The sequence below is a fragment of the Macaca thibetana genome, chromosome 1 (genome assembly GCF_024542745.1).
Source record: "Macaca thibetana thibetana isolate TM-01 chromosome 1, ASM2454274v1, whole genome shotgun sequence".
Classification (NCBI taxonomy): domain Eukaryota; kingdom Metazoa; phylum Chordata; class Mammalia; order Primates; family Cercopithecidae; genus Macaca; species Macaca thibetana.
Genome location: NC_065578.1, coordinates 18,280,850 through 18,294,901, shown reverse-complemented (window position 1 = coordinate 18,294,901; position 14,052 = coordinate 18,280,850). Strand labels below are relative to the sequence as shown.

General features: G+C 54.9%; 2 protein-coding genes across 15 annotated transcripts in view; one reads left to right on the top strand and one right to left on the bottom strand.

The window, feature by feature from the left end:
• CAPZB (capping actin protein of muscle Z-line subunit beta) overlaps positions 1 to 13,896 on the top strand; it is a 149,568-nt gene extending 135,672 nt beyond the window's left edge. For 3 of the 5 annotated variants that reach the window (XM_050792372.1, XM_050792354.1, XM_050792363.1), the window contains 3 exons: positions 7,501 to 7,566; positions 8,313 to 8,389; positions 9,815 to 9,927. In XM_050792372.1, coding sequence (XP_050648329.1) covers positions 7,501 to 7,566; positions 8,313 to 8,389; positions 9,815 to 9,917 — 246 coding nt within the window. In that variant the 3' untranslated portion in view covers positions 9,918 to 9,927. Of the gene's footprint in view, positions 1 to 7,500; positions 7,567 to 8,312; positions 8,390 to 9,814; positions 9,928 to 13,051 lie in introns of those variants that run through there. The other 2 variants (XM_050792383.1, XM_050792355.1) reach the window with 1 other exon arrangement.
• MICOS10 (mitochondrial contact site and cristae organizing system subunit 10) overlaps positions 1 to 14,052 on the bottom strand; it is a 447,625-nt gene that overhangs the window by 271,449 nt on the left and 162,124 nt on the right. The window contains exon 1 of one of the 10 annotated variants that reach the window (XM_050793807.1): positions 7,777 to 7,781. The exons of the other annotated variants lie outside the window; for them this stretch is intronic. The gene's annotated coding sequence lies outside the window, so the exon portion shown is untranslated. Of the gene's footprint in view, positions 1 to 7,776; positions 7,782 to 14,052 lie in introns of those variants that run through there. 10 annotated transcript variants of the gene reach the window in all.

The window sequence follows — 14,052 nt, the reverse complement described above, 5'->3', positions numbered from 1 at the left end:
GATGTTCGTTTGATATTTTCTCAGCTTCTAAGTATTTAGAAATGAAGGTGGAATGTTTTGTTGAGTGGGGAGATCAGGCGGGTCATTGGCTAGTGAGCCCTCTCTCCCCACTCAGCAGTAGACACCCCCAATATATCTTGAGGCAGTAAAACCCCGGCAGGCACTTGCCTGTGTATCCTAGCAGGAACATCCTCTTTGACTCGTGTTTGGCAGTCAGGCCAGGCGGTATATTTTTGTCACAGGGAAGAAGCCCATTGCCCTTCCAGATGCAGGGAACAAAGGGTGGGCTGGGCCCAGCTTGGCAGTTCCAGGAGTGCACGCTCGCTGGGGAGGCCTGGCTGCAGCTGCACACATGCTCCTCGTGTCCCGTGGGGTTGCCTGGGTTTGGGGGTGGAGATGCTTGAGCAGCACAGCTTCGAGGGGCGGCTGGGTTTTTGTCAGATGACCTGGGGTGGAGTGACCAGCGCCTGGCTGAGAAGGAAAGCTGGCCTGCGACAGGCTCCCCACAACCATCCCATGCTGTGAAGGACGGAAACAGGAGAGGAAGGGACTGGAGATCCCTGGCAGGAGGTGGCTGAGGCAGGGATGGACCCTGCTCAGGTTTTCTGAGCCCTGGATTGTGGTTTGTCCTTCAGTTTTCTGGTAAAAGATGTAGATGAAATTGAGCCAGCAGAGAGATCTCATAAAAGGAAGCAGGTTTCAGGATCACCCAGACCTTGGTTCGGATCCTAACCCGGGAACTTTCCAGCTCTGTGGCCTAGACAGACCTCCCCCTCTTTGAAGCTCAGTGTTGATAGTGCTCATTTTCTTTTTTTTTTTTTTTTTTTTTTTTTTTGAGACGGAGTCTCGCTCTGTAGCCCAGGCTGGAGTGCAGTGGCCGGATCTCAGCTCACTGCAAGCTCCGCCTCCCGGGTTCACGCCATTCTCCGGCCTCAGCCTCCCGAGTAGCTGGGACTACAGGCGCTGCCACCTCGCCCGGCTATTTTTTGTATTTCTTAGTAGAGACGGGGTTTCACCGTGTTAGCCAGGATGGTCTCGATCTCCTGACCTCGTGATCCGCCCATCTCGGCCTCCCAAAGTGCTGGGATTACAGGCTTGAGCCACCGCGCCCGGCTAGTGCTCATTTTCAAAGATAATAGTTCCAGCACTTTGAGAGGCTGAGGCAAGAAGATTGCTTGGCCTGGGGTTCGAGATCAACCTGGACAACAGTTGCCCTGCTCCCCACCCCTTCCCCCCTCCCAAAAAACCAAAAAGTTATCCGGGTGGGGCGGCACCTGTGGTCCCAGCTTCTTGGGAGGCAGAGATGGGAGGATCACTTGAGCCCAGGAGTTTGAGGTTATAGTGAGCTATGATTGCACCGTTGCTTTCCAGCCTGGACAGCAGAGCAAGACCCTATCTCTAAAAAACATAATAAACAAATTTTATTTAAAAAAAAAAAAAAAAATTGGGCGCAGTGGCTCATGCCTGTAATCTCAGCACTTTGGGAGGCTGAGGCAGGTATATCACGAGGCAGGTGGATCACGAGGTCAAGAGTTCAAGATCAGCCTGACCAACATGGTGAAACCCCATCTCTACTAAAAATACAAAAATTAGCTGGGCGTGGTGGCGCACACCTGTAATCCCAGCTACTCAGGAGGCTAAGGCAGGAGAATCGCTTGAACCCGGGAGGCAGAGGTTGCAGTGAGCTGAGATCGCGCCACTACACTCCATCCTGGGTGACAGAGCGAGACTCCATCTCAAAAATAAAGGAAAGATCATTGTAAAGTAGAAATAAAAAACTATTTTTACACACAGTTTTATGCTCAATAAATAATAACTTTGCCAGGCGCGGTGACTCATGCCTGTAATCCCAATACTGGGAGGCCAAGGCGGGCAGATCACTTGAGCTCAAGAGTTTGAGACCAGCCTGGGCAACAAAGTAAGACCCTGTCTCTACAAAAAATACAGAAATTAGCCAGGTGAGGCAGCATGTACCTGTAGTCCCAGCTACTCAGGAGGCTGAGGTGGGAGGATGGCCTGAACCTGGGAGGCAGAAGTTGCAGTGTGCCATGATAACAACACTGCACTCCAGCCTGGGCAACACAACTAGACCCTGTCTCAAAAATAAAAATACAAACAATAGCTTTTACTGCTACTGCCACATGTCTTGCAAGGAGAGACTTTTAGAACATGTACAATTCTAGATTCAAAATTTTCCTAACCTGGCAACCCTAACTTTCCCTGGGAGGCCGTCTGACCACCATCGTCTGGCCTGGCTGCACACCGGCTCCTGGCCTCCGACCCACAGCACAGTGTGGTGACCAGGAGGACGCCAGAGGCCAGAAGAGGCCTGGGGATGGGGCTGTGCTTTGACAGTCGGCGAGAGCTGCCATTCTGGCAGGCCCCGCTCTAGGCCTTTTGTGTACATTTGTTTATTTAGTGCGAGGTGAAGGCAAGGAAACGGAGGCCTGGTCCAGGCCCTTTCCTCTCGGGCTGTAGCACAGGAGCTGGGCGGCCTCAGAGCTGTTGAGTGGGGCCCACGCCTTAGGGCCGTGCCCTCTGGGTCCTGCTAGAAGATGCCGCGTGGCAGTGGGAGGTGTAATATAGCCCCTCTGGGGGAAAGGCTTCCGGCTTCCAAACGCTTGCCTGTGTTAGGGCCATGGGGAGGGGGAGAGGTGCCTGCTGGGGACACGCGGGCCAGGCTCTGGCTTCAAACTCCATTGGAACCACCTTGTGGAACATCTGTGCAGCCACAGCACATAAAAATGTTTTCCTTCTGGCAGCCACTTTTATAAGGATGTAATAATATATGCAGTGCACAAATGGTTCTATTTTTGGTGGGTTGGTATTGCCAGCGAGCTGACCCTGACCAGGTGTGGAGGGGAGTGAGCAGGGGTGGGTGAGGGGGCTGTGGAAATATGGCCGGGTGCGCCGAGCCCTGTGCCCCTCACTCCCCAGGTGCCTTTCTCCTTCCCTCCCCAGCCCCTGCATGGCCATTTACGTGGGCTCAGCCTCTCTACCACAGGCTGAGGCCCGCTGTGTTCTGGGGAATCAGTCCGCTCCTGGGGACAGTGCTGCACACTGCAAGCCTTCTCCACCCAACCTCTTCTACCTTTGGTGGCCATGGGGTTTGGCCTGTTTGTTGGAAGGTGGCTCTTGATTCTGAAACACAAAGATAGGAACGAAGAGGCCAAATTGCTGATGTGACTGGACTTGCCCAGATGACCCAGGACCTTTGCCGACGGCCCAGGCCTCACTTTGGGCTGTTGGTGCCCATTTAAAATGGGGCCCACAGTGAGCCCCAAACCCTCATTCCTTCCCTAGGGTGGCCGGGAAGCTGCCGTCCACATGGAGCTGGGGAGGAGGAGAGACTCTGATTTGCTGGAAGGACCTCATTCATTTCCATCTGACCCCCAGGCTTCCCTGCCCGCAGAGCTGACTCCACCCAGCCCTGAGCCTGGGCACAGTAACCACCTCCACGTCGGGGAGAGCACACGGTCCCCGGGGGCCGGCAGGCAAAGTTCTTTTTGAAGATGGGTGGATGGAGCCCCCTCCCTCCTGAGGGTGCGCCCCAGCTCCTGTTCAGCAGACAGCCCACCCCATCATCTTGGCACCAGGGTTTTGCTAGTGGCAGATAAAGATGATGTTCCAGCAGATGCTCCAGTGCTGCCACGGGTGGCGTGTTTATTAGACCCGAAATGAGAACTGTCAGTCTCAAGTTCATGGGCACTCACTACCCCCGTTTTATGGAGACCTCCTGGAGTCTGAGGGTCGAGATTCCTCAGGATGACTCACCAGAGTGTGCCAGGACAGGTGGGAGCAGAGAAGCCGGTCTTTCTAGCATTTCTCTCCCTCTTTTCCACTAGTCCTCAGCAAAACAGTCTTGCCAGATCCAGGTGTCTGTTTTTCTGCAGAGATTTACTGTTATGACTTGGGAGGCAGCAGGTTCTGGACTGTTGCCCTCACCTAGACCCCCTCCTTGTCAGATGCCATCCGCTTTCTCAGACTCGTCGGTCTCCTGGACCACATTACTTTGTGAGCAGATGCCTGTCAGGGACAGCTCTATCAGAACAGACCGAGTCTAGCCCAATGAGCCATGATGTTCTCTCACTGCTCGGTCCCCCTCTGCCATCTGCAGTGACATAGGCTGGATCTGTTCTCCCGGAAGACAGCAGGCCTTCAGAGCCCTGCCAGATTCTCTTGGGTCTCCCCTAACCCACACACATCTCCCCCGTGCCCCCCCGAGGCCTGGATAGCCCTAGTTCTTTTCCATTTCTTGGTGTCAGGGTGTTCAGACCTTTTAGGCAGATGAACTCTAACTCATTCAAAACTTTTAAAACCCAGTGCCTTAGCAGGATACAGTGGCACGCGCCTCTAGTTCTAGCTGTGTGGGGGATTGCAGGAGTTCCTGTCCAGCCTGGGCAACGTAGCAAGACCTCGTCTCTTAAAAAAAAAAAAAAAAAAAAAAAAAAAATGCCCTAAACTGAACCCAGCCCTGCAGATGTAGCCAGGACAGGACAGAACAGAGGGGAACCACTGCCTTCTCAAGCAAGCGGTGGGACCTGGCAGCTGCAGTGTCTTCATCATGCGATGGGATGGGAACACCTCCCCTTATCTGGGCACAAGGAATACTGTCATTGATGCACCTTAAAGTTGCGCCAAAGCTTTCCTAGTAGCCACATCTCATCTTGTCAAGCTTGCAATTCTCTAAAAACCACAAGTCTCTTCATAGGAAATGTTTGCAGGTCAGCAGTTCCCCATTTTGTACTCCATGAAATGCACCTTTTTTTTTTTTTTTTTTTTTGAGACGGAGTCTCGCTCTGTCCCCCAGGCTGGAGTGCAGTGGCCGGATCTCAGCTCACTGCAAGCTCCGCCTCCCGGGTTCACGCCATTCTCCTGCCTCAGCCTCCCGAGTAGCTGGGACTACAGGCGCCCGCCACCTCGCCCGGCTAAGTTTTTGTATTTTTAGTAGAGAGGGGGTTTCACTGTGTTAGCCAGGATGGTCTCGATCTCCTGACCTCGTGATCCGCCCGTCTCGGCCTCCCAAAGTGCTGGGATTACAGGCTTGAGCCACCGCGCCCGGCCTGAAATGCACCCTTAAGCCTAAATATCTGACTTGAATTTGCCCCGGCACATTTAACTGGCATGGTGAAGTAGGAAGAGCAAAGGTGTTGGAATCTAACAGTGATTCTTGCATCTTTAAGCTTCAGTTTCCTTCTGTAGCTAGCCCAGGTTTCCGGGTTCTGTATTAACCCTGTGACCATCTAAACCCTTGACACAGTCGACAGGAAGCTGGTCATTCTCTCAGCCGGGCCTTTACTTAAGTCCTGGACAAACAAGTTGACCAAGGGCATGCAAAGACTGCCACAGGGTGCCCCATAATATATGCAGTGCACAAATCGTTCTATTTTTGGTGGGTCGGTATGGCAGTGAGCTGACCCTGACCAGGTGTGGAGGGGAGTGGGCAGGGGTGGGCGACGGGGCTGTGGAACTGTGGCCGGGTCCCCACCCCTATCGGCAGAGGCTCCATCCTCCCCTTCCTCTCAGCCACAGGTGCAGGATGGTAGACGAGAACTTGCCAGAAGGATGCAACCCTATTTAAGTAGTTGTGTTTTCTTCCAGTCCAGCATCCCCACCGAAACAGGAAAAGAAGTATTCTCGTGCAGGGCTTGTTCATAGTGAGCCTGGCTGGCTCCTCGTGATCTCTGACTTTAAAATGTGCCAGCAGATAATTTTAATGATCCCATCAAAAATTGTTGTCTGGATCAGTTTCAAGCTAGCATTTCCTTGCAGAGGCCATTCTTCCTTTTTTGACAAAAGTCGGGTCGGCCAGGTGCAGTGGCTCACACCTGTAATCCCAGCACTTTGGGAGGCCGAGGCAGGTGTATCACCTGAGGTCAGAAGTTCAAGACCAGCCTGGCCAACATGGCAAAACCCCATCTCTACTAAAAATACAAAAAAAAAAAAAAAAAAGGAAAGCCAGGCGTGTTGGCGGGCACCTGTAATCCCAGCTACTAGGGAGGCTGTGGCAGGAGAATCACTTGAACCCGGGAGGCAGAGGATGCAGTGAGCCGAGATTGTGCCATTGCGCTCCAGCCTGGGCAACAAGAGTGAAACTCCATCTCAAAAAGAAAAAAACAAAAAAAATAGACAAAAGTCAGGTCAGCCACTGCCGCCCCCCAGTGTCAAAGATTGCAGTCACAGGTCAGGTCTGCCCCGACCCTGCAAGCCTGATTGTTTAAAGTGACTTGGTTCTTTCCTGCCCTCTGCTCACCCCCTTAACCAGGTTGGTTCCACCTTTCGCAGCCTGAAAGTCGATCTCCCTGATGAGGAGAAGTAGAAATAGGTGAGAAGCAACAGAGCCGTACCCTCTGAGACGGGATCTCCCCCCAGCCTCCACCCGTCTCCTGGTTCCAAAGAGAGGAACCCGCCTTTTGCTGGTTTTTCTTCTATGGGCCTGAACTCATTTTGAACTCTACCCTTTCTGATGCTGTTCTTTTCTTCCTCTTTCTTTCTTTATTTCAGCTTCCACATTTTATTTCAACATCAGTCATGGTAGCTACAGATTCTTACTTTCAGTGTAGTAACATTGAGCATTTATGTGCCTAGCACTCTTCCAGGCACCCTGTGAGTTATGAGACAGGCACATCTCTCCTTAAAGAATTTATATTCTTGTCAGGGAAATAAGGCTTCAGATACGAAAAAATTGGAGGGAAAGTGCCGAATTCCTTCTTCCCTAACCTGCCTCCATTTCCTCCCTCCTCCAAGTGGAGATGATTGGGTCAGAGCCAGTTCTTCCTGGGCGTGGGAAGAGGAGATGGGGCTTGAGTGCTGCCACCCCCCTCATCACCTCAGTCTGTATTGAGACTCTCGCTCAAACTCCCCTCACAGAGTAGAACAAACGGGCCCTGGCGCGAGGAAGGGTTTAACCCAGGCTCTGCCATTGCCACCTGCATGACTAGGGTGAGCCACTGAATCCCTGTGGCCTGGAGTCTCCGTCAGAGGTTGTCTGTCCTTCCCTGCGAGACCGCAGCAGATGGCACCCCAAAGCCACCATTCGGGAGCGTCAGGGCGCAGCAGCAGCCTGGGAGCTTCCCCTGCAGTGTCAGGCCCTGAACCCAGGGTGGACGGCCTGGCCTGGGCCTGCCAGTAGAGGCCTGAAGACAAACCGAGCGAGTCTTCTCCAGTTGGCTCGGGTGAGCCGGTGTCTGTCAAGAGCCTCTGCCTTTGCCCTCCCCGCTGTGGCTCTGGGCATCTGCCTGCTCTACCATGGGCAGCAGCAGAATCTTCTCCCTTGAAAGTGGGGGCCCTGGGCTTCTGCCGGCTGGGCTCTTTATGGTCTGAAACTGAAGTCGGTTTGTGCTTCAGTTCCCAGGCTGCAAAAGTGGCCTTGTCATACCTGCAGCTGGCTCCACGGTGGGAACAATAGGCTCTCTGCAGACCGTGGAGATGGGCTGGGCTGTCTGCCGTTCTCAGAAAGCCCCGGCTTTCTCTGACTTGGAATGTTTCTGTCTTTTGCAGATGGAGAAAGATGAAACTGTGGGTGACTGCTCCCCACACATAGCCAACATCGGGCGCCTGGTAGAGGTGAGTGGCCGGGGCTCTGGCTGGCTCCTGTGTTGGCCCACGGCAGTGACACTGCACCCCCGGCACCGCTGTGCTGGCCTCCTTCTCTGCTGCTTTCTCCCAGCTCCACAGCAGCCGGCAGAGCGCTGCTTGGATTTTGCCCTGGCCTCATATTTTCGGAGCCTCTGATTTGGATGCCAGCAGGCTGTGGCTTCAGGGCCACCTCCTGCTCCCCCCCCAACCCGGGCTCCCAGAAGACTCTGCTCAGGCGCTGGCTCTGGGGCACACTAGGTCTTGTCTCCCCTGATCGCCTGGGTGTGAACAGGGCCCTGCGCTGGGAGAGGAAGCAGATGCCAGAAATGCCAGTGGGCCCTGGCGTGGCTTCAGTTGCGGCTGCCTTGGCCCTCCTGTCACCACGTTGTTTGGGAAGGCAGGGAGGTGCTCTCCGGTTTCACAGAATTGTTCACAAAATTAGTGGGGAGCCTGAGGGGCGGTGATGTGGTTTAGACCAGCTCCCAGGCATGGGCAGAGTTGGCCGCCAATACCTGGGTACTGGCTTCCTCCCTTCCTGAGGACGGGAAGGCGCCTGGAGCACAGATGGCAGGTGGGGTCTTGGCAGCCTGGAGCCCGCTCACCCGTGCCCCAGAGCAGGTGTGTGCTGCCCTCCAGTGGCCATAGTGGGGACTGCAGGGCTGGCGGGTGGAGAGAGGGCGTTGGCCTCAGGGTTCCTGACCGTTTGCCAAGGCGCTGACCGACCTCCCTTCCAGGACATGGAAAATAAAATCAGAAGTACGCTGAACGAGATCTACTTTGGAAAAACAAAGGATATCGTCAATGGGCTGAGGTAATGTACCAGAAAGCACACGCTTTAGAAGCAGAAAGAGGGGTTTGAACCCTGGCTCTGCCAGTTACTAGCTGTGTGGTCTTGGGCCTCGGTTTTCTCATTTTCAGGCTGCAGTGCCCCTCTTCTAAGATGATCATGATGGTGGTTTTGGAAAGTAAAGTCCTGGTGTGTCATCTGCACTCTCAGTAGCAGCTGTCGGTCCCTACCTGTACCGTTTTCTGGGGCACGTTCACCCTAGCAGCCATTGGTACCCTTGCCCCCAGAGCCTCCTCAGCCCTGCAGTTTGTCAGTCCCCACTCAAAAATCTGCCCAGCCCCTCCAGCTTGGGCCTAGGGGAGCCATGACACTACATCCCAGGCAGCCCGGCCGCCTCTGGCTGGCCTGCTTTCCGAGACAGCAGAGCACAATGTGCAGGCAGGGCCCTCAGCCCGGGCCTTCTCAGGGGGCCCCCAGCCTCTCTGACGTCCTCTGCCAGGGCTCTGCTACCAGTGGCCAATGTCCTGCACTGTCCCACCCACCTCGTGCCCTAGTCTCTGCAGTGTCAGCCTGAACAAAAGCTGGGGGCTCTCTGGACCCTCCAGGTCCATGGTGGACAGAGCAGGAGGCAGGCCTCTGACATGAGGCCAGAGCCCAGCTGGGGGCAGTAGACAGCTGTGGAGTGAGCACTGGCCTTGGAGTCAGGAGGCTGGGATCTCCCCTAAGCTCTGTCATCCTGAGCTGTGTGGCCTCTGGCACTCCTCGAAGAGGCCCTTGTCCGATGGAGGAGGCAGGGTCGGCTGAGATGGTGAATCTAGAACACGCTCTGCAGTCCAGCAGCACCATGTGAGTCGGGCCATGCTATGCCCTTAGCAGCCAGCCCTCTCACCCACTGCCGTGACATAGCTCTCACAGCCCAGCCCAGAGGAGAGGCAGGTTGCAGTTCTGTTGCTGCACCAGCTCATGGACTGGGGTGGGTGACAGATTTCAGTCGCCTGCTTTACAGTTTTAAAACAGAGGAGTCCTCCTCTTTGGACCCTGGTCTTCTGATCTCCTGCCCACCTGGGGGAGGTTTGGTCTTCATGACCTGTGACAGGGTCAGAGCCCAGTGGTCCCTGGTGTTAGGCCTGCCACCTGCAGCCACTGCCCAATACACCAAACGCACTTTCCCGCCCAGCCAACCTACACAGTCCCCAGGCAGTGGCTGGGAAGTGGGGGAGAGAAGCGGAAGAGCCTATGGGTGGTGGTGGCGAGCCTCTGAAAACCACGGCCACCGCCAGCGTGGGCCTCTGCAGCGGTGATACCACTCTACAGCCCAGAGCCGCCGCGGCACCCCCCTTCCGCCTCGTGGGTCTCCCTGAATTTCCTCCTCAGCTGTGGCCCCCCGCGTTCCTGGCTTCTCGTGGTTCTCTTCCCTCCCACTCCACTCATCTTGAACACTCTCTGTAGATCTATTGATGCTATCCCTGACAACCAAAAGTTTAAGCAGTTGCAGAGGGAGCTCTCTCAAGTGCTGACCCAGCGCCAGATCTACATCCAGCCTGATAATTAAGCCGATCCAGGTACCCTGCCTGAGAGCCGCGAGACCCTCCCCACTAAAACAGGACTCACCAACCCGCCGAGACCCTGCCGGTCCGGCTGCTGCTGCGCGGCCATTTAAAACACCACTAACCCCCACGTGTGCTCCCGGCCGGTGCGCAGCCGCATTCCCGTGTAGCCGCGGCCCCGTGTAACACGGCACCTATCACGTGTGTGCGCTTTCCACTCTGGGCGGAGGTTGGGTGTGGGGAAGACGGCTGATTTTTTGGCTTTTGCTTCTGAAAAAACCCAGGCCAAGGGACGGATGCTGCCTCTCCAGCAGCAGCCCCTTGTGTGCACCGGCCTGACTGTCCCCAGGGCAGGGGTCTGCGTGCCGTCCACTCCCCATGCTTCAGAGGAGCCTCGGATGCTGGTGCAGGGATCCTAGAAGCCAAATAAGCCCCTGCTCAGCGGTACATTGGCTGTCCAGGGCTAGCTGGCTTGGAAGGGGTGACCTCCGCTCTGATCTCGGAGTCTCTGGGGTTGGAGGGCAGAGTCAGGGCTGGACTCCACCCCGGCCGGCCCCGATGCTCTGCTGGAGCTGCCTGGACGCCCAGTGCAGACTCGGCCTCAACCAGCATAACCTTCCGCCCCTAACGAGCTGCAGCTGTTCCTTTAAACAGGTTCTGCGGATGGAAAGGAAAATAGTCTTGCTTGTTGGTAATGGCCAAGAACCATGACTTGAGCTTGTGACAGATCCAGATGTAGGGAAGGAGGCAGCATCCCTGGAGAGCAGGAGGGAAACTTGTCTGTAAAAGAAGGCATTTGGAACCCTGCCAGCTGGGGCTGCAGAGTCCAGGTCCAGGGGCTCCACACTGAAGGCCCACCCCAGAAGGGGTGCAGCAGGCTTTCCAAGGTGGAGGTGGGGGTCAGGCACTTAGAAAACCAGGCGGAGCTGCTTTTCCAAGGCCGTGGGACTTAAGTGCACCAGTCTAGTCTGTGTGTGCCAACTTAAGGCCCAAGACTCCGGTCAGCCTCACAGTGGGGCCATCAGGCATTTCCATCGTGGCATTGAGAAAAAACCCTTTTTAAGGTACACTGTGATGGTGCAGTTACCTGGCCGCCCACTGGGGGCGTCCTGGCGTAGAAACCCTGACAGCCAGGTCTGCTCAGGACGACTCCTCCCTCCCACAGAGGCGAGCTCTGTCTCCAAGCGCTGATTCGAGGGTGCTTGGCCGTGACCTTCCCAAGCTCTGTCCCTTAAATGAGCCCCCTGCTCCTTCTGCCTTCCACCATTTCACTTCTAACTTCCTGTGTCTAACTTGATTCTGGCTCTGGAACTTTCTCCTTTGTGCAGTCCAGCCAAGACCTGATGGGCTTGGCTCTTCCTTCCCAGAAGAGCCAGTGACCACCCAGGCTAGGGGTCTTGTGCGCTGCTGCTTTGCCCACCGCATCTCCTGCTGGCCATGTTGACCTCCCGCTGTGAGCTTGGCAAGAAGCCCCTGGGGAATTGGCTGAGATTTGGAGCCTGAGGGTCGTGAGGGCTGATGCCTTTGGCTGCTGCAGAGCCAGGGACAGTCCTGGGAAGATACTCAGAAACGTGTAGTTCCCCAGCATGAACCAAATGTCCGCGTTTCTCCTGGGAGTTTTCTCAGTTGTATGCAGCTTGCTTCCAGGTCTTGTCTGTGGCACCTGCTGAGTATTTTGAGGGCTCTTCCTGTGACTTGTAGGGATTCAGTAGCCGGAACTCAATCTGGGTGCTGTTGCTTCTCCTGGGCCCTGCTTCACTTCTATTTACCCATTTTTGCATTTGGGGACTGATTTTTCTGATTCTTCCTTCCCATGGCTGGTGTGAATCAAACGTGAGAGTCCAGCTGAGTGCACCCTCCGTAGCACTCTTGGGCAGCCCTCTACCCACTCCTTCCACTGCTTCTAAACTGTTATAAAACCCACTTTTAGGAAGTCATTGCCTAACCAATATGTTGGGTAAATTTGACAAAATGATCAAAGAATTGCTAGCGGGCATTCCTCTGGGCCTCAGTTTCCGGATCTGTAAATTGGATTGATAGCTTTTTTTTTTTTTTTTAAAGCCTTGACTTTGCTCTTTTTTGTTGTTGTTGTAGAGATGGGGTCTCACTGTGTTGCCCAGGCTGGTCTCGAACTCCCGGCCTTAAATGATCCTCCCGCCTTGGCCTTCCAAAGTGCTGGGATTATAGGCTTGAGCCACCACATCTGGCTGGGTTGATAGTTGAGACTACCCCAGGATGCCCGTAAGAATTAAATGAGATAATATATGTGAAAGGCGTTTTGTAGACTACGAAATCTCCACAAGCCTTCATTGTTTCTGGCTTTGTTGATGAGTGTCCCCACACATACGTGAATGCAGTCACCTTGAACGTTTCCCCACAAATCCAGAATCTGACAGCAGGGATCCCAGGGGCACTTGGCTCTCCTGTGCCGCCCTTTGCAGTCCAGGCTGAGGGGTTTTCTGGGCCAAGTTAACAGCGGGTGGTACCTCACAGCAGAGGCCTGAAGCACCTGCTGCGTGAGCCTTGAACACGGTGTGCTCAGAAACAGAGACACTGGTTCCTACCCACTGCCAGGGCTGGGAGAACTGCTGCACCTTGCACTTGTGGGGTGAGGAATGAGGCTCTCCTGCTGGGCAGGGCCTGGGCAAGGGGGAAGCTTTTCTAGAGGAACCCGCATGGCGCCAGAGCCCTCACGTCTTAGCCCCTGGCCTGAGTCCCCAGCCAGCAACCCAGGGTAGCTGTTCTGAAGCAGAGGGACTTTGTTCCATTGTGCTTGGAAGCCCAGAAGCCACCTTGTGGCTTAGGGTGACATGGGGATCTACACACAGAGGAGTGAACTTAGGGTTCTAGTGACTATGGCCGGGTCACCGGCGGCCAGGGGCAGAGATGAGCACCTGTCCATGTAAGGCATATGCCACCCCCCCAGGGCCTGGCAAGGTGCAGAGGGTGCAGGTCTCGGCCATGTGCCCCTTCACCCCTCTCTGAGAGGGGCAGATGCCCAGCCCAGTGACCCAGAGCCTCACCCCGGGAGGTGGGTCCATGCAGCAAACCAGCCAGGCACTGGCATGGTGGCCCCCAGGCCCCCACCGCCTCACCAATCCCTGTTCAATCTGTTGATAACGCCTTTCCTCCCTTGCAGGTCTGTGCAGACTTTTGCAGACAAATCAAAACAAGAAGCTCTGAAGAATGACCTGGTGGAGGCTTTGAAGAGAAAGCAGCAATGCTAAACCTCTGCTTCATGCTAACCAGACACGCCGTGCACTCGTTAGATTCCTTTCTTAGAAAACTCGTTTTCTGCTCCCTCCCCTCGTCCCTTCCCTCCCCGACAGGTCACATAACAGCTGCATCATTGACTGCACAGCGCCATCTCTCCCTGAGAATAAAGCCGATAGCCACCCTCCTCCGGCTCCGAGCCTGCTTCCGCCACACCTCGCTCTCAGCTCTCTCCACATTTCCATAGAGACCATGTGGTTTTTGTTCACCCGGGCCCCCTGTCTTCCTCCCCGTCCCCCCATTTATAGGCATAAAATCCACTGTCTGCCAGCCTCCCTTCCCTCCCACCTTTTTGTTACATTGGTGTAAAAAATGTAAAACAAAAAAATTTTATGAACTAACTGTGGTGTGTGAAAGAGAGAAGAAAAACTGGAAATCTTATTCCGTGTGTGTTTGGGAGTTGCTTGGGGTTGGGGGTCGTGGGGACAGGGGACAGCTCTGGGAGCAGAGGTGGCCCTCGGTGCCGTCCTGCGGAGACTCGCCCGTCCCACGGAGGCCGCGGGGTGGGGGCTGGGGGGGGCCGCCGACAGTTCCGCTCTTCCGGCCAGGTGCTTTTCTGTCAATTTCTATGGAATGCAAAAGGAGGTTTTTGTTTTATTTTGTTTTTTTGTAAAGCTTAAGAAAAAAAATCTACATCTTATACTTGAGCCTCCATACTTAAAAAAAAAAAAAAAGAAAAAAATTAATAAAAAAGAAACTGGGACGCAGTTAGCGCTGGCCTTCTGTGTTCCTTCTCGCCGGCCTCACTTTCCAAGCGCGTGTGGCCGTGGCTGCGCGCTGGCTCCAAGCGGGGACGTGTGTGGGCCCTGCTCACAGCAGCAAGGAAGTGTCCGGTCCCCGGCCCCGCCGCCCTGAAAACACACCGGG